The sequence below is a fragment of the Ceratotherium simum genome, chromosome 15 (assembly GCF_057802395.1).
Source record: "Ceratotherium simum simum isolate JZ-2026a chromosome 15, ASM5780239v1, whole genome shotgun sequence".
NCBI lineage: Eukaryota > Metazoa > Chordata > Mammalia > Perissodactyla > Rhinocerotidae > Ceratotherium > Ceratotherium simum.
In genome coordinates, this window is record NC_141914.1 from 46,154,910 (window position 1) to 46,175,560 (window position 20,651).

At 34.6% G+C, this 20,651-nt stretch overlaps 1 protein-coding gene across 10 annotated transcripts in view; it reads right to left on the minus strand.

The window, feature by feature from the left end:
* NAALADL2 (N-acetylated alpha-linked acidic dipeptidase like 2) overlaps positions 1-20,651 on the minus strand; it is a 1,131,941-nt gene that overhangs the window by 321,076 nt on the left and 790,214 nt on the right. For all 10 annotated transcript variants that reach the window (XM_087440003.1, XM_087440001.1, XM_087440004.1 and 7 more), the window contains 2 exons: positions 15,094-15,299; positions 11,021-11,140 (listed from right to left, as the gene is read on the minus strand). In XM_087440003.1, the coding sequence (XP_087296129.1) occupies positions 11,021-11,140; positions 15,094-15,299 (326 nt within the window). The remainder of the gene's footprint in view (positions 1-11,020; positions 11,141-15,093; positions 15,300-20,651) is intronic.

Sequence of the window (20,651 nt, forward strand, 5' to 3'; positions counted from 1 at the left end):
AGCTTGAAATCAGGTATGATGCCTCCAGCCATGTTCTTCTTTCTCAGGATTCCTTTGGCTATTCAGGGTCTTTTACGGTTCCACACAAATTTTAGGATAGTTTTTTCTATTTCTGTGAAAAATGACACCAGAATTTTGATAGAGATTGTATTGAATCTGTAGATCGCTTTGGGTGCTATAGACATTTTAAAAATATTAATTCTTCCAGTCCAAGAACACAGGATATCTTTCCATTTATTTGTGTCTTCTTCAATCTTTTTCATCACTGTCTTATAGTTTTCAGTGTACAGGTCTTCCACCTCTTTGGTTAAACCTATTCCTAAGTATTTTATTGTTTATAATGCTATTACAAATGGTATTGCTTTTTTAATTTCTCTTTCATATAATTCATTGTCAGTGTATAGAGATAAAATATTTTGTTAAAGAACTGAGCAACCCATTCAAATCCAAAATATCAACATAAATACATTTCTTCATTAAGATACTACTTAAGAAAGAGAAACAACAATCAAAAAACAAAGGAACCATAATCTATACAACTTATCAAAGGTAAGCACATGCCAATAGATACTAAAATTACCCCAGTACTTATATTTGAAAAGGTCGTTCCTTTCCTTTTTTTTTTTTTCTGACAAAGATTTGCCCTGAGCTAACATCTGTTGCCAATCTTCCTCTTTTTTTGCTTGAGGAAGATTAGCCCTGAGCTAACATCTGTGCCAGTCTTCCTCTATTTTATATGTGGGTTGCTGCCACAGCGTGGCCAACCAGTGGTGTAGGTCCGTGGCTGGGATCCACACCCGTGCACCTGGGCCACTGAAGTGGAGCGTTCAGAACTTAACCACTATGCCACAGGGCTGGCCCCTCCTTTTTTTTAAGCATAAAACCATATCTGTTTGAATTAATTTCATTAGTTATAAAAATCCTACATAAAATGTCATATGTCATAAGGTTAAAGCATTCCTATTGTGGTTGTTATGTAGATGATTAACTGATGACATTATTGGTAGGTTTTTAATCAAAACATATTAAAGATCAGGTGGGGAAAAAAATGACAATTCATCAGAATAAGTTTCATTTTTTTTAAATGGTAAAGTGTATTGTACTGCATTAATGATAATGTGTAAGTGAAACAATATCATCTACCATGCCAACAAGGATGATTCACTAGTATCTCTCTGGAGTAAATGGTCATTCTTTTGAATCCTATAGAGGTCTGGTTTCCAATATTTCAATCAAAAAGTCACAGACAAAAAGTAACTTAGCTGAAGCCATTTTAAGAATGTGATATTAATTTTGATTGTATGAATGAGTCCAAGCTAAATTTGTTAATATCTTGAATTGTTTGCTCTGCTCTTTGCCTATATAGTGCAAATATTTAAATCAGCTGCCATCTGAAATTCAGGATTTTAGCCAGAATCTCACTAAGATATGTAGATTTCCTTCATATCTAGATTTAAATAAAAAGAGATTTACAAATTGTCAGTGTAGACTGAACAGAAAACCTTGTGAAACAGTAATAAACTGGAGGAATTGCTTGGTTTTAACACAAAGCAAAGCTTTGTGAACCTAGAAAACAGATAAACCTGCCAATAGAATCACAATTTTAAATGTGAGACTTTATTGAAGTGGTAAGTTTGTGTAAGAAAGGGTTTTAGATCAGTTTATTAGTCTTTATGGTCACTTCAGTTGACAACTAGTAGTAGGAAAAGCAGAAAGGAAGATAAATTAAGTAGAATCCACTGAAAAGAATTGGAATTCACAGTGAAAAGAAATTGCAGAGAATTTCTCTACCTAAAAAACTAAATAAAACAAAAGATAACAACAAACAAACAAAAACTATGTCACGCATACATCATGAAAGACAAGCAAAGTAGAAGAACGTTTCAAAGTCAATTTTACGTTTATATTTTATAGCAAGCAGATTAAAAATTAAGGGTTGTTTCAGAACTCTGCATTAAAATTAACAACAGAGAGAGAAAAAGAAAGGATAGCTATTTTAATTCTACTACCACACCTTCTGTACTCTACCACTTTGCATTTTGCTCAATATTATGGACTAAATTGTGTCCTCCCAAGATTCATAGGTTGAAGCCTAATCAACAACATGACTGTATTTGAAGAAGGGCCTTTAAGGAGGTAATTAAGGTTAAATGAGATCATAAGGGTGACACCCTAATCCAATAGAACTGGTGTCCTCATCAGAAGAGGAAAAGAAACCAGAAATGAGCATGCTCAGAGAAAAAGGCCACATGAAGACACAGGGAGAAGGTGGCCATGTGCAAGTCAAGGAGAAAGGCTTCAGGAGAAAGCAACCCTACCTGCACCTTATCTTGAACTTCCAGTCTCCAGAACTGTGAGAAAATAAATTTCTGTTCTTTAAGCCACCCAGTCTGTGTTATTTTTTTTTATGGCAGCCGTAAGACTAACACAGTCAACAATTCTTGTGGAAAAAACATTGCAAGTAACAAAAGAAGAGTGAATGCAGAAAAAGTCCTAATGCTGTCACAAATGAAACAATATAAAATTAAAAAACAAAAGAACACTGTAATGGCTGCACTGAGGCAAATTATAAAGGCGGATGGAGAATCATGTGGCCCAAACTCAGAACAACACATGGACTTTTCATCTCAGGTTGTTTTCCACTTTTCTTACACAGTGACCATTGTAACTACCATTTTACACATGCAAAAGCATATTATGAAAATCCAGTAGCAGACAGAAATTCTTGGTCAAAGATGGAATAACAAATATATATGTGAATGACATAACAGGATGAGAGCAAGAACTGAAGACAAAGAAACAAAAGTGTAGCGAATTAAGCTATTTCTGGTTAGGATTTTAATTCATTTGGTCTTGAATCCATTTCAAAAGCTCTAGAAAATAAAATACGCAGATATTTTCCAAATAAAGTTGTAGGCTTTCAATTAGAAAAATAAGTTCCATAATGTTTTGAAAGATTAATATACCAAATATTACCTTTTCAAATTAGCTTTAGTCTAAAATGACTCCAGCTGTGATGTATTTATGCAGCCAATACAGAAGACAAATTCAAAGTGTTACAAAATATTTTTTTAACAAGTAATATCTATTCTAAAAGACTCTAGATTATATACATTGAAAAAAAAAAATCCAAGAAACATAAGCATAGTTCTAAGCTATTTTATAGGATTCTGGATTTGGTGACCTGCGTGTTGCCCCAGTTTCTCAGAAAGTGGTCAAGTTTCAACATGGCTCCCCAGATTTTGGTGTCTGTACAAAGAAAGATGAATAATATCACTTCTCTGATTCCTCATTCTAGGAAATCCTCTCTTTCTTTTTGCTGAGGAAGATTCCCCCTGAGCTAACATCTGTTGCCAATCTTTCTCTATTTTGTATATGAGCTGCCACCACAGCATGGTCACAGCATGACTGGTGGTATAGGTCTGTGCCCGGGAACTGGGCCTGGGCAACCAAAGCAGAGCACACCAAATTTAACCACTGGGCCACTGGGGCTGGCCTGGAAATCCTCTCTTAAATTAGAAACTTAGCTCAGGAGTATTGCCTCAAGGGAATATCTACTGATTTCCCCTAGAGCTTGTTTAAATACTCTGACTATCTAGCCTATGACATGTTATAATTTAGATATTATGACAATAAAACTTAGTTATTTTTTAATTACAGAATATATAAACATAAAATCAAGAGAAAAATTATTAATTAATAACTCTGTTATTTGAAAGTCAGATTTCTGGTAACTCAAGCATTTAAACCAATTACCTTCTGAGGCTAAAATGTCTAACATGTTTTGTTTTTACTCCCTGTAGAATAGTGGCATAGAGATGCAGAATCAAAACCAGCACCGTGTCAGTCAGTAGCAACTGTACAAGTCTCACAGCAGATACAGCTGTGGCAGTTCATTACCCCTCAACACAAGAGGAAGAGAGCAGAACCGTAACAACATTGTACTTGATTTGAGCAAGGAAATGGAAATCAGTTTGTGTGATTTGAAAAGAAGCATTGGTAGTTCAGTAAAAGAGGAGTTTGTTTACATGATCAAAGTATTGACCTTTAAAAAGACAGATGGTTAAATTTCTTCAAGTAATTTTGAAGATTCTGAGTACATTCAAACTTTTTGCCACTATTATATAATGCATGATTCTGAATGAAACCAATCTGTGAATTCCAGTACAGCACATATCACACTCACCCCTATATTTTAGCTATTTATGCATGTCTTAGGTTCATGGTAAAATCATAAACTCCTAGGCAACAGGGGTATTTCATCTGCTTATTGTGTGCCCTAGAGCACCTAGAGCAACACCTAGAGCAATGTCACATACACTTGGGTTCTCTATAAATATTTATCACATAGAGCTCTGCAACAGACTGGGGGTATCCACAATAAAGTAACACTATAGTCTGGGCTCAATGCTTTAACGAATGTAGTTGAATTGAGATATGTGCACTGTATTTCCTGGTGGGCAGTTCTTGATGTATAAAAAACAAAACATGATTTTTTTAAAAAAACACCCTGTCAACAGACATATCTTTGCTACTTCTGCAAAGAAGCTTAAAACAGACAAAAAAAAAAAAAAAACTATCCTGTGGACAGTTTTACAACATTAATGCAATTGTTTAGTTTTGATCAGGTTTACCAGCTCCTGGCAGGTGTTTCAAAAGCAACATTTAAGCAGAATATAGCTAGATTGACTACTTTCATATGTACAAATGCTTCAGGCTTCCTCAAAATAACTTCTTAGAAATTTCATCACTATGTACTTGAGACTTACAGAGCACTGACTAGTATATGGATGATCAAATTCTGTTTGTCTAAAGGCGAAATCAATACCTTCTGTGATCTATGAAAGATGATTTCAAAAAATAAAAGTGAAACAGCAATATAAATAGAGAGATATGTATGTGTTTGTATTGCATCCTAATGTTTAAAACTGTTATTTGGGGAGAAATCTTATTTTATCTTTAATTTCATAACTTATTTTGCTTGAAGGAAGTTGTGTTTCATTAACTAAGAGGCCATTGACCTGCATATCTTTTATTGTACATTTAAGAGGTCAATGGAAATTGTTTTCAAGAAAGGGCTTTTTTTCCCAAGAAAGTAGATCTTACAAAGTATCTGTTATACTCTGCTCATTTAGGTGACCTGGACACTCCGTTCATCTCTCTAGAATATTGTATGGTCCCCAGTAGAGTGAAAAGCATATACATAGTAAGCACTCAAATGTTTGTGAATGAAAGAAGGAATCATAAAGGTTTATAATACTCCTTAAACATTAATACTAGATTAAATTAAGTTCACCATGTTCTGTATACAGTCACGCATTGCTTAAGGACGGGGATACGTTCTGAGAAATGCATTGTTAGGCAATTTCATTGTTGTGTGAACATCACAGAGTGTACTTACACAAACTTACATGGTATAGTCTGCTACACACCTAGGCTATACAGTACTAATCTTATGGGACCACCATCATATATGAGGTCAATCGTTGACTGAAACATTGTTTCGAGGGGCATGACTGTAACAAGATATTGGAACAATAAATGCTGTTTATAAGATTTCCATAAGAAAGACTAAAAATTAAAGTGTGCTGTTATCAGTAAGACAGTGAAAAGTCAAGCCACAGATTGGGAGAAGAATTCACAATATAACAATATAACACAATATAACAATATAACCAACAAAAGACTTGCATCAAGAATATATGAAGAACTCTTAGAAATTGATAAGAAAAAGATAAACACATTTTTAAAATAGGCAAAAGGCTTAAATAAGTGTTCATAGAGGAAGATATCTAAATAACTCTAAATAATGAGTATGTGAGTATGTGAGAAGGCACACAACATTATTAATCATCAGAAAAATTCAAATTAAAACCCAAAAAGATATCACCACAGACCCATGAGAACGATAATATCAAATGTTGGTGATGACCTGGAGCAACTGGGACATTCATACATTGCTGGTGGTCCATGTAATTGGTACGAGCACTTTGGAAAACTCTTTGGCAGTATCTACTAAAGTTAAATATGTGCCTACTCTATGACCTAGAAATTCCACTTCTAGATAAATACCCAAGAAAAATGAGTGCACCCATTATACCAACACACAAGAATAATCACAACTATACTCAATTTAGCTAAAAACTAGAAACAATCATCCAAATCCAAATGACCACCAATCATAGAATAAAAATTAGGAAATGCACATCTGAATCTCTTATGGTACCATGTAGATGAAATTTTTTAACTAAAAAGTTAATTTTTAAATACTTTACTGGATTTTGTCAAAAACTTTTTTATATAATTGACATGATGTCTATAATGCACATATTAGCATTACCATTATAAGAAAAATTTTAAAAAGTTATTTCACTGTATTTTTCACAGAAAATTTAAATATGAAGTAAAATATTAATATGAAGTTAATATTTTCACAGAGAAAAGAGGGAGGTAATTTATAATTTAAAAACATATATTTCCTAAATGTTTGAGGGATTTTTTTTAGAAATATTAATATTTATTTTGTAGTTTTTTGAATAAGATTCTTTTAATTCTAAAACTTATAAGCTAATTTTATAAGAACTAATTGTTTTTATTTTTTGTAAAAATATTAGTAGCACAAAGGGAGCAGAAAAGTATATTCAAAATAGTAACAAAAGTACCAGAAAAAAATCAAGCCTAGAAAAGCCTTCTTGGTTCTTGCCCCTTATTTACCACTTGATGAGTAAGTCATTGGTAAATTATTGCTACTGTCAGAAGACAAACTAATTCATTAGTTATCAGTGTTTTTACTTAGAAAAATAAAGAAATTTTTGAGATTTTTTTTCAAGTTATAATGAAAATTTCCAAAGAAACCCAAAAGAAGAGAGAGCAGTGCCATTAACTCTCATATTTCTATTAGCTTTGGTAACCATCAACTTTTCACTATTCTTTAAACAATTTTTTTAAGGTCAATCTTTCATGAATTCCAAGAAAAACCTATAATCACTAGTACCAGATTCAGATTCATTAAACATTTCTGAATCTTCAAAAGATTCCATCCTCTCCACTCAGGATGATTTAGTTCAAATTTAGTGGACTAACCTCAGGGAAAATGGCTTCCTTTCTTAATGTCAATATCAATGGTTTAATTTCTCTTCATTTCAAAATCAAGGTTAGAATATCAAACTGGAGGGAGAGTTCCAAATGTACTGCACTTGTCTCAGTCACAATTAACTGTGTTTTTAGTGGTCTAGAAGACGTTGCAGAACTACTGACATACAGAACAACAGGAGTAAAACTTAAACAATCATTATGCTAAATAAAAGAAGCCACACACAAAGACCTATATACGGCATGACTCCATTTTTTTGTGATATTCTGAAAGATGAGTCTATAAGTGCAAAAATAAGATCAGTAATTGCCAGGAACTAGGGATGGAGGGAGGAGATGGAATACAAAGGGTATGATGGGACTTTTTGGGGTGATGGAAATACTATATATCTTGATTGTGATTGTGTTTATATTATTGTATACATTTGTCAACATTCATCCAACTCTACACTTAAGAAGGGAGAATTTTACCTTATGTAAATTATATCTCAATTCGTCCAGTGAGTCAAACTTCAATAAAAACAATACCATACCAAGGTCAAATGGACCAAGTACAGCGAGACTACCCTCTTTCTTGATTGGGATAACACACTATTTTTTTTTGTTGTTGTTGTTTATTGCAGTAACATTGGTTTATAACATTGTATAAATTTCAGGTGTACATCATTATACTTCTATTTCTGCATGGATTACATCATGTTCTCATGTTCACCACACAAATACTAATTACAATCCATCACCACACACATGTGCCTAATTATCCCTTTTGCTCTCCTCCCCCGCTTCCCCTCTGGTAACCACCAATCCAATCTCTGTCTATATGTGTCTGTTTGTTGTTGTTATTATCTACTTCTTAATGAGTGAGATCATATGGTATTTGATCATTTCCCTCTGACTTATTTCACTTCACGTAATACCCTCATTGTGCATCCATGTTGTCACAAATGGCTGGATTTCATCGTTTCTTATGGCTGAGTAGTATTCCATTGTGTATATATACCACATCTTCTTTATCCATTCTTCCCTTGATGGGCACTTAGGTTCTCCAAAGAAGATATACAGATGGCCAACAGGCACATGAAAAGATGTTCAACATCATTAACTATCAGGGAAATGCAAATCAAAACTACAATGAGATATCACCTCATGCCTATGAGAATGGCTATAAATAACAAAACAGGAAATGAGTGTTGGAGAGGATGTGGAGAGAAGGGAACTCTAATACACTGCTGGTGGGAGTGCAAACTGGTGCAGCCACTATGGAAAACAGTATGGAGATTCCTCAAAAAATTAAGGATAGAACTACCATATGATCCAGCTATTTCACTGCTGGGTATTTACCCAAAGAACGTGAAAACACCAATGAGTAAAGATACATGCACCCCTGTGTTCACTGCAGCATTATTCACAATAGCCAAGAGGGGATAACACATTATTAATGAATTTTGAACTGGTATTTGATTTAGGGTAATCATTTTACATTTTTGATTTTTATCAAGCTTGTAATCCATTAAAATATCCTACATGTGTGCAGTTTTTTAAAATAAATGCAGTAGTGGATATTACTTCATTAAAGATTCCATCTGAGATATTTAAGTCCATCATATGAACTTAGCAAGATCATTTGGAATCTGCATATTGCTATACGGAAGTATCTAATATTTTGTACAGCCTCATGTCATCCAAAATTTAGTCAGCATGCTTTCTTTACAGAAAATATTGTTCTATGTAGAAAAATAATTTTGAATTTGTTTCATTTTTTGTTTTATACTGGATTATATGGGACATATGATTTGTATATGGTAACACAATCTAAATAAACTGATAAAATATAAAGATACTGAAGATAGATAAAATATCTTTGCCTTTGTAAGTGAAGTTACATATATCTTGATGTTATAATTAAGTTCTTTTTTTGAAAGAAACATTTAAATCTCTCTTTTAAATGCCATCAGTGTCAAATTATTTCAATTAAATCATATAAATTACTGTTGGGTTTTGTTTCCTTCAGTTCTCTTAACCTTTATGTTTTTAAGGTGTCTATATATTTTAAAGAAAATTATGTGATATTAAATTTTTATATGCAAATATACCTTAAATTATCATATATATTTTTTCTGTAACAAAATTTAATATATATAGATAAGTAATTTCCATTTTTAGAAATTCCATATGCTATTGTTTGAACTTGTAATAATCCTACCCGTCTAAATTGTCCTATGGAATACACATACACACACACACACACACACAATCTCAACTGAAAGAATTTTCTTTCAATACAGATTCGAGTTCATTCTTAGGTTAGTATATAAACATTTTCAACTATAGAACAAAAAGCTTCCTCTTCCAAACAAATAAGGAGTTACATTTTCAATGTCACTGTTCATTATTGAGACACCATGCTGTACTTTCAGATAATTAGGTTTAGGTATAATATATTACAGTCCTCTGTTATAAGATGCACAAAGACATTTTAATTTCATTATATTCTCAAACATTTCTATAGATTTAATATTTCTTTAGATAGATATTTCTAGCAATTTGATACTCCTTAATAGTTGATTTCTATTTACCTGTGATTTTCAATGATTATATATCTTCCAAGATTCTCAAAATAGGAAAACTGTAACACATGAAAAGGAAAAGACATAATTTTTAAAGTAACCCTCCCCAATTTCTGGATACTTGTGCTCATACTTCCTTCTTCCCGATCGCCCACTCATTCAGAAATATCTTAACTTCCCAAGGGAGACATCTGCAGCTGATTTTCCTCTTTTGAGTTTTTTCCAGGCAAGTAAGAGAGAGGATTCAAAGTAGTACAAAGAGCAGGAGGAATTCACTTACAGAGCTGGATATAATTTAGGGCATGAACACGGGGGTTTCGCTGATCTTAAATGTACAGATATATCCATTTCATCTTTCATAATGTCTTCTTTACTATACTACAAATGGAAATGTCAACGAAAACTATTAAACAAGAAAATATTTTATGAAAGTCATAAAATCTTAGTTTGCATTACATTTCAATCAAGAATTATGGCTAATCTAAAGCACTGTTCATTATTTCTTTCTTTTCCTAGTTCCGTTTCTGTGATACGTGCTGGAAACTCTGTGAGCATCTAAAAGGTCATTTCTAATATACACCAATAGCCCTTGGGGTTTGGAGGAAACCACCCTCCAGTGGTGGCATCATTGCCTTCCTTCTGAGAAATAACACATATCATTTTATCTATAGTGAAAGTCACAAAAGGAATGCAGAAATAAAAGCATGAACTCTACTAATAAACAAGAAAGACGTTCTGAAAAATTCTTTGAAACAGGCGAGAAGTGACTAAATTTAAAAAAATACATAACTCTAGTGAGACATTATCACAAACTGCATGTTCTTTTCAAGTTACTTTGTAGGAAAATGCATGCTTTCTTTTTCCATAAATATTTTTCAAACAACATTTTCTAAATATCTTGAATTTAGTTATTACTATATTCTAGGAATTAGACACAGATCCTGCTCTCAGGGGGGCTTACAATGTAGTTGAAAAGATAAGACAGGTACCAAATTTACTCAAAACATGAATGAGGTGAGAGAAATCCAAAAGTAACCAAGTTTACCTCAAAATGTCAAGATTAGCAGAATTGGACACTTGAGAGGTAAATTCAATTTTTAAGAAATAAATTTACTTTTTTACATATATTCTCTATACCTGTATAATTAATACCTACAACTATCACCATAAAAGAGCAGTAAGTGAAGAATTTCAGAACATAAGAAATTAGTTGAAGGGATATTGATAAAAAAATCAGCAATAGATTATTCTTTGAAACATTTATAGTTTTTACGCAAAATAAAAAAAAAATCAAGAAATGCCAAATAATAAAGAAAAAGGCAGTTTACATAATCATGTTATGAAAAAGCAGTTCATCTTACCTCTGCTACCAGTTGCTGAAGAGACGGTGAAGCTACAGAATACAGACTCGCGTTACCCCTTATGGGACTATGGAGACTAACATAAGCCACAACATTTCTCTGCAGAACCTTCTTGAATTCCTAAAATCCAAAAATAATCTATCTTTAACATAAATAAAAATAATAGATTCTACTTTATCAGTTACATGTTGAATAATAATCACTTTTTACTTAAAAGCACTATATTGCACAAGTACTTTTTTAAAAAACAGCATCTCATAACTATTTAATAGACTACACAAAGGTCATAAAAGGACTTTAAATAAGGGTTATGAGGAGTTACATATAACATATGATAAAATATTTTAAAGATTTTATTTATTTATTTTTCCCCCAAAGCCCCAGTACATAGTTGTCTGTCATAGCTGCACATCCTTTTAGTTGCTGTATGTGGGATGCGGCCTCAACATGGCTGGAGGAGTGGTGCCTCGGCGCGCACCCGGGATCCGAACCCGGGCCGCCGGCAGCGGAGAGCACGCACTTAACCGCTAAGCCACGGGGCCGGCCCTGATAAAATATTTTAAAGTATGTTCCTGACAAAAGTTAAATTTTAAGAGAAAATGTTCTTAAATGATTAACATGGCATGAGATTCAACTTCAGAGTACAGAATGGAATATTTGCTCCAGTGACAGCAGTTAATTTTATAGTCATAGAATAAGAGAACAGACATGGGTAAACTATTTTACATGGGTAAACCAACCCTTTCTTTTGAGGCAATGAGCTACTTTTTGCAATAAGAGGCTCTTTATTCTGACCAAAATGGGGCATATTACAATTATGTCCCTGTACGCATTACCTGAAATAAAACCTGGTGCATTTCATGGATATTAGTAGCATAAAATGATTCAGTAGAATAGTTTTTCCACTTCTTTGCTGAACCCTACCCCTAAAAATACCCACTGATCCTATTAATGTTACCACTAAGAACTCCTTCTGTAATTTTCCTCCTTTTCTGCACAAATATTTAATGAGTAATTATCATAATCACAATTCTATAGAAATTTCCTGAAAATTGTATTACTTCATGTCTTAGGAACATATCTTTCTTATTCCAACACTATCAGATGAAAGACTGCAAGGACTTATATATCTAGCAAACCAATAATGTTACTCCTATTTTAAGTTGAAAATTCAGCTATACTTCTATAAGAAAGGAGAAAAGACAATTCCTTTAAAATTAATAAATATTTTAAATTAACAGAAATGATGAACTTAAGGTTAAGTACTCTGCTTTATGCATAATATTGTTTTAAAAACTGTCCATTGTTATACGAGTTCTATGGAAAAACAGCTTCTATTTACACACTACCACATAGACAGTGTCTATATGTTAGTCTATTTAATTCTCATGAGAACCTCACAATATAGGCATTTGAGGAATCATTCCTCATTTGAGGAATTAAGTCTTGGAGAATTTAATCTTGCCTAAGACCACATGTTTTATGGTAGAGAGGATGTGAACTCAGACTTCTTTGACGGTAAAATCTATAGTATTTCCAGAATAGCCTGTAAAAAATGAAGATTCTTCACAGAAGAAATTGTGTTTTTTAAAGAACCTATTTAGTAAAATGTAATAATTTTCCTCAAGGATCAAGATCAGTATTGAGTCAATTCTAATAACTCTATCACTATAAATTCCATTTTTAAGTTTATTGACCAATATCACCTAATCCTTTTAATTACAACTGTGCTTTCCAGGGGCTTCTGTGCAAACGAAATTAAATAGGGCAATATGACACATCAACAAGTGCTTTCCTCACTCATCTTCACTAGGGAATATATTCAGAGCATAAATTTGTTTTGGTCTAAAAGAAAATGTTTCATTCTCAGAAGGAGTATATTTGATAAGAGTAGAAAAAACAGAAACTACTAGTTTTCTAAATTCCTCCTCAATCAGATAGTTAAAAAATGGTTTCATGAAATGTATTGAAAAAATCTTCTGAGATTTAGGAATTTACAGTAGTACATTTTATAAGCCAATAATCAAAGCTATATATTATTCATCATTTTCTTTACTCATACATCTTTACCTACCTAGTCATGTAAAAAGCTGGAAAGTGACTGAATGTATAATTAATTGCAAAATATGCATACATGCATAAATATTCTAGAACAGAGGTTCCTAACCTTTTTGAATAGGAAGAGCCTTTTCTAACATAAACGTTTTTTCCTATGGACTCGCACACTATAGTAGTTGTAGTTTTAGTTTCTATTGATTGAGAAAATATAAAATGATCAAAAGGACCAATGAATTCAGTAAAACTTAAAAATGAACTTGTATTTTATTAACCACAAAAATATCTACTTAATTTGAAAATATAATTGCTCACATACACGCAAGGCTATATTATTGATTCAATTTACAGGCTATGATGCTTGATATTCAAATAAATTTAAAGACTTTTTGCTATAAACCTCCTCATGCACAGGGGTTCAGGATATTTAAGTTAGGAACTATTAACGTTAGATAAGCCTACTTTGAGAACATAGTTTAGAAATATACATGTTAATTTAGGATTAACATACACTGACGGTGAAAGTAACTAGATAGATATCAAGCAGGCTGTATGATATAGTGCATTAAATTTTTGGAATTTGAAAAGATTCTTCAAGACATTTTCTTAAAATGTGCCTTATTTTTACAAGAAAATCAAACCATTGTTTTCTTTATGATAAAAATAATTCTGAATTACTAAAATCAGCCCAGATTACAAACACAATCCCCAAATTGTTTTTAAACTTGTTTATATCTTTAAAGAAAGTAATTTGGAATAGAAGTTTGAGAGGTTGGTTCAGCTATTACATTTTCCATCTTACTAAAAATTTGTCAATTTAAAAACGTTCTTTCAGCAATGGAATTTCTTCATTTCAGTTAGTTCTTTTGAATATGGAACAAGCAGTCACACCATTAATTTGCATACGGAAAAGCATTCCAATTTGTAATGTGTGAATCTTGATACATTTTACACTGTAAAATTTTTCTCATTTTAGACTTTCCTTTCCTCCAAATTAAAAAGGCACTTGCTATTTTCTTTTGTATACCTTTTTGATACATTCTTTGATATTCAGAAGACATTTTATCCTTATTTTTTTGAGTGCTTACGTAAAACATGAAACAAGAGAATTTCCCATTAGATATTTAGGACTTTTTTCTCCAAAGCTGAAGTAGTAAACAAACTGGCATATCAAATGGTTTTACTTTCACAGCTAAAATTGTGTGCGATTTTTCCTATAAATTTCCATTGAAACTTTTTAAAAAGAAAAAAACATGAAACTGAATAGAATATCTGAGTTTTGCAACATTTTCATTGTTGTGAAAATGGCACCATCCACTAATCAATTGTCATATTCCATTAAAAATACGGTGCATCTGTGAGAGACAGACATATCAGAAGCTTAATCTAATCCAGTTGTTTTCCAACCATGACCCATTAAATGCTAGATTTCATTTGCACAAAGCCTTCCTAAGGTATAGTTAGATAGGTAAGCAGGTAGGTAAGTAGATAGATATGTAGGTAGGAAAGAAGGAGCAGGGAGATAGGGGTGCAAGAGTGGAAGGAGGAAGGAGTGGAGGAAACCACGATTTTGAACCCAGTCTCTATACTGTCTAGCTGAGGTATAATGCTAAGGTAATCAACATTTATCATAGGAGATTGTTTCCTAATTCCAGATAATTGCTAGAAAGTTTAAAAAAAGAAAGGTAATATATCACCTGATCCTTTCCTGTCTGGTGCCTGTCAACCTTTCTAAGGAGAACCACAATAACCAGGTAAGCACTATTGTGGGTATATCAGAGTCTGTAGGTCTGGTAGCAACAAGAATAAGGTAGCTGCAGATCATACACAATTCACTATGGTCTGACTCTAATTCTCTTTCATTCTTATGAGTGATATCAACAAATTAACAGATATGATACTCTGATTAAGATACACATTCTTGTCCTTGGCTTCAACAATTTTACTTTGTCAACTTTAGCCAAAAAAAAAAAAAAAAAAGAGAGAGAGAGAGAGCATAGTAATTAATATACATTTACCTCTCCCCATTCATATGAGCCAATATTGCCAAAAGCTGTTCCTCCCCAGGAACAGAAAACAATAGTGCGGTCTGGTCTCCACCCTCTCTTAGCTCTTAACATCAAGGCTTGGATGAAAGCTGTGATAATGGCAGTGCTGCTGGCCCATTCTTGTCCATTGTAACTGTGTGCAGTGTGATGGTGGCTGCCAACTATGACATACCGGTCTGGAAATAGAAGGAAACAAGAGCCATTAAAACAAAATAGAAACCTTAACAATCAATTTAATGATATTTACATAATCCTATTGCACAAATGAGCAACAATTATGCAAAATTGTTCTAATAATTAAGACTACTTTAACATTTTTCGCCCACTGCCTTGATTCACACATCTGCGTATATCAAAGCTGAGGCAGCTGCTGAACCCAATTACGAATCCAAAGCTTAGATCCATATTACTGTCCTCTGCAACACGCATATTAATTAATGAGGTATACAAATATGCCACAATGAAACCCGTATCTAACATTTTTCCTGAATCATAGAGGGAAGTGCCCTGTAAACAATGTGTGTATGCCCAGTAAATATTAATGAACTGTTAATACATTTGATGGAGCAGTTATTCAGTAGCTGTAAATATTCAAAATGTGGTAGTCATGTATGGATTTTGCAATAAATGAAGTATTTAGGTAATTAATTACAGCTTCCAACTTAATAGTTTTAAGTCCCTCTACTTTTTCTGAAGAAAAAATAAATTCAACAACATCAAAAGTCATCTAACTACTGTCAAAGTTTCCTTTTCACATATTTTATTTCATATAATCATACAGAATTAGGACACTATTAGAAAGGTCTCCATGACACATGGATATGGCCTGTTCAATGTACATTACTGACTATTGTTAGTAGTAAGGTAGGCTAAAAATTTACTTCCAGAGTTTCCTCTGATGTTGTCAGTGAATGTTATTGGTACGGAGTGAAATTTATTTGACCAAGTACCCTATACATTTGTGTAAAAAGATTTCTTCACGGAGTGTCATTTCATTAGGAGATGTCCCATAGTTTGATGCTTAAGTGTGCAGACTCTGAAGCCAGTCTGCTTAGGTTTGAACCAGGCTATTCAATTCACTAGCTGTGTGACTTTGGAAAGCTTATTTAACCTCTCTACGCCTTAATTTCTTCAACTACAAAATGTGAATAAAAATAACACATATATCATTCAGTTGTTTTGAGTTTTAAGCGAGTTACTATTGGTAAGGCACTTTGAACACTGCCTGAAACATAATAAGTACTATACATGTAGAATACACTAATCACCCCCTGACTTCATGGCATCAGAAAGCTACCTTATGGGAAACATCACTGTGTGAAGCTATTTAGTTTTCCACACTGATATTGGAACCAGCAATGAATTTGATCTGCCAACATTTTATCAAAATTTAATTAATGGCGTACATAGTGTGTCTGCAAATGTTGAAACCCTGGGAATTTATTCACTCATCTCTCAGATACGTGTGAAAGTTCTGTTTGGAATTGTCTGTATTCTAGATAAATCATATCTAACAACTTTAATATTAATTGATGATTGTTTCTAATTTTCAGAGTCATTAAATAACAAAATTATGTGAATCTACAGCCAATATTTTTAGGGAGTATTCAAATAAACAAGAGTTGAGAAGCAAATTGATGTTAAAAAATTGGATTTTTTTTCATATTGAATTTCAATAAGGAAAGCTCTTTTACCCTAAAGTTAGTATAATATTGTACAATTTGGTTTTTCAATACTACCTTGCAAATGCAGCAATGATGATAAATATTTTTAGTGCTTCAATTAGAGATCCTTATGATGGAAATTGATTAAAATGGTTGAAATGCAATAGTAACAATTTTCAAATTCATTTATATCTTATATTATGATCAGAAGTTGTTCAACATTGCTACTGTAAGGAAATCAGAGAGAATATGTACTTCCCATGAATTTTGTAAGACGTGACTGGCAAGAAACTGGGGGAATGTAGAACCTGATCTCAAAATTCTCTGGGTTACCAATTAAGGGGTCAATCTGACTAAAGTCATGGAGAAGAATAATTCTCCAAGGAGAACTTGAGTAAATGTCCCAACCAAATCAACAGAAGTGGCACAAATGTACTAAAAAGACTACTGTACTCTACGTTGTATAACACGCATATGAGACAGTAATGTGTGATTCAACCTCACAGTGCATTAGGAAGAGTTGCTATTAATCTCTTAATATATGTGTCAGTTATTTTACTGTTTTAGCCTGTATAATATTGTATGAAGATTCCATCAGCATCCCATAACAAGGTATCAAATTATTTAAAATTTAACCAGGTGATCATTTTCATAAGCACCTTCAAAACCTAAGCCATGGAAACATTAGGCAGAATTGTCAGTCGACCAAGGGTCAGAGATGGGACATAGATTAACATTAAAAGATAGATTTGGAGACAAAAACTTTTATTTTTTTTAAAAACACCATTAAAACTAAAATATTCTCTTTTTAAAAAAATCTTTTCTTGATAAAAATAAAAACTTCAATGGTGTAATAGTGAATAAAAGAAAAAAAAGAGAGAGAAGTCAAGATGGCAGCATAGGCAGACTCTGAACTCACCTCCTCCTGCGGACACAGCCAATTTACAACTACTCGTGGAAAAATTACCCCTGAGAGAGAACTGAAAACTGCAACAAAGGACAATCCTAATCGAGGTGGAAGAGGCAGAAACTCCCTTCTGGAGAGGAAAAATGCTGCCTTCACAAGCCGCAGCGCCTCACGGCTGCCTGGGAGCAGCCCACAGGTGCGCAGCCCTCCCTGGAGGCATGGGGCCCCGAGCCGGGGAGCTCCGCCGCTGGGGGCATTTTGCGGACCCAGCACAATCGAGACGAGTGGCATAATATCTGACTTTGCCTGCTACTAAAACGTTGGGGAGCACTCCCAGAAAAGCTGGTTCACAAAGAAATTAAAACCAGCTCTTAAAGGGCCCACGCGCAAACTCACCCGATTCAGAAAGCAACCTAAAATCACCAGAAAGAAAGGTGCACAGTGCTTTGGTGAAAAGAAACTCACCTGACAGGCTCTGAGTGCATCTTGGTGAAAGGTGAGACCTCTCCAGGGACTGGGACATTGGTGGCTGCCATTGTTGTGGCCTGGTGTGGGCGTGCTGATACAGACGCCATTGGAGTTCTCCCTGGGGCTTGCTAGCCCAGAGTCTGCCCCACCCACTAGAGCAGTGATTTAATCCAGCTCAGCCAGGGCAGGCAGCCCACCCTAGGGACTGGCCCCATCCAACAACAAGCCCTCAGGCAACTTGTGGGGCTGCTAAGGGAGCTGCCTGGATTCTCCACAGCCTGGTGACTGGGTCCACCTCTGTAGGGCAGGCTGTGTTCAAGGAGTGGGTGGAGAGTGTGGAGCGGTGGCGGAGTGTGTGGGGCTCCCGCCTTGGAGAGATTGGGTCCCCTTAAGGAGGTCAGGGTGTGCGCACGGGACAGGACTGTGTTGACTGTGTGTGTGGAACTGTAGGCGGTGGGGCTTGTCAGCTGCAGAAGACTTGTGCTTCTGAAAGGGCAACACAGGGGGTTGGCCCCACCTTTCAAAGCCTGAAACAATTGGGTGCTCCCGTGCCTGAGGCCAGCCCCACCCAGCTGCAATCCTCAGAAAGTTGACAAGGGTCCTAAAGGCTAGAGTCTTATAGCCATTGTAAGCCCCTGAGCCTAACAACCTGCCACGCTGGGGGCATATTCACTTAATAGAAATATGGCAACAGGAATGTGCTATTAGATCTTGCAGCCAACTGTGCTGGGACACCCCACACCCGATAAAGAGACTGAAGGGCCTACAACAACTACAAGCAGCTGAGCATTATAACAGCTGGCCAGGGGCATAGCTCAGCCTCCCTGGGCACCAACGGGAAGAACAACCCTGCCACAACAGAAGGACACATGTAGCCCACACAGGGGTCACTCCTGGAACATTTGCAACTGGAGAGGAGAGGGAAACACACTGCAAGACCTCCTAAGGCATCACTTGTATAAGGTTACCTCTCTGAGAGCAGGAGATGTAGCTGACATACTTAATACATATACACAAGCACAGGGAAAGAAGCAAAATGAGGAGGCAAAGGAATACATTCCAAGTAAGGGAACAGGACAAAACCCCAGAAAAGGAACTAAGCAAAACAGAAATGAGCAACCTATCCAACAGAGAGTTCAAACAAAGAGTGTTAAGGATGCTCACTGATCTTGGGAGAAGAATGGATGAACTCAGTGAGAATGTCAACAAACAAATGGAAGATATAAAAAAGAACCATTCAGAAATGATGAATACAATACTGGAAATGAAAAATTCACTAGAGGGACTCAAAAGCAGAGTAGAGGATATAGAAGAACGGATCTGCGAGCTAGGCGAAAGACTAGAAGAAATCACCCAAGCTGAACAGATAAAAGAAAAAAGAATTTAAAAGAGTGAAGACAGTCTAAGGGACCTCTGGGACAACATCAAGCGCACTAACATCCATGTTATAGGTGTCCCAGAAGGAGAAGAGCCAGACAAAGGGGCAGAGAATCTATTTGAAGAAATAATAGGTGAAAACTTCCCTAACCTAAGGAAGGAAACAGACATCCAGGTACAGGAAGCACAGAGAGCACCAAACAAGATAAACCCAAAGAGGCCTACACCAAGACACATCATAATTAAAATGTCCAGAAGTAAAGATAGAGAATCCTAAAAGCTGCAAGAGAAAGACAAGTTACATAAAAAGGAAATCCTATAAGGCTATCAGCTGACTTCTCAGCAGAAACCTTACAGGCTAGAAGAGAATGGCATGATATATTTGAAGTGCTAAAAGGAAAAAACCTACAGCCAAGAATACTCTACCCGGCAAGGTTATCATTCAAAATGGAAGGAGAGATAAATAGTTTCCCAGACAAACAAAAGTTAAAGGAGTTTGTCACCAAGAAACCAGTACTACAAGAAATGCTAAGGGGACTTATTTAAGTGGAAAAGAGAAGACCACAAACAAGAAAAATTATCTATTTCCATGATAAGAGGGTAATGGATACAAATGCACAAAAAAGAGGTTAGATATGATATCGAAAACATAAAAAGTGGGAGGAGGGGAGTTAAAGAGTAGACCTTTCATACAGAGGTCAAACCAAAAAGACCATCAACTTAATATAGACTGCTATATACATAGGTTACTATAGACCCAAACATAATACTAAAGAAAGCCATCAAACCACAAGGGAAGAGAGCAAGAGAAGACGAAAGGGACAGAGAAGAACTACTAAAACACCAAGAAAAAAACGTTTAAAAATTGCAGTAAATACATACTTACCAAGAGCTACTTTAAATGTTAATGGACTAAATGCTCTAATTAAAAGTTATACGGTGGCTGACTGGATAAAAAACAAAACCCATATAGATGCTGCATACAAGAGACACAATTCAGACCTAAAGACACTCACAAACTGAAAGTGAAGGGATGGAAAAAGATACTCCATGCTAATGGCAATGAAAAGAAAGCTGGGGTAGCAATACTCATATCAGACAAAATAGACTTT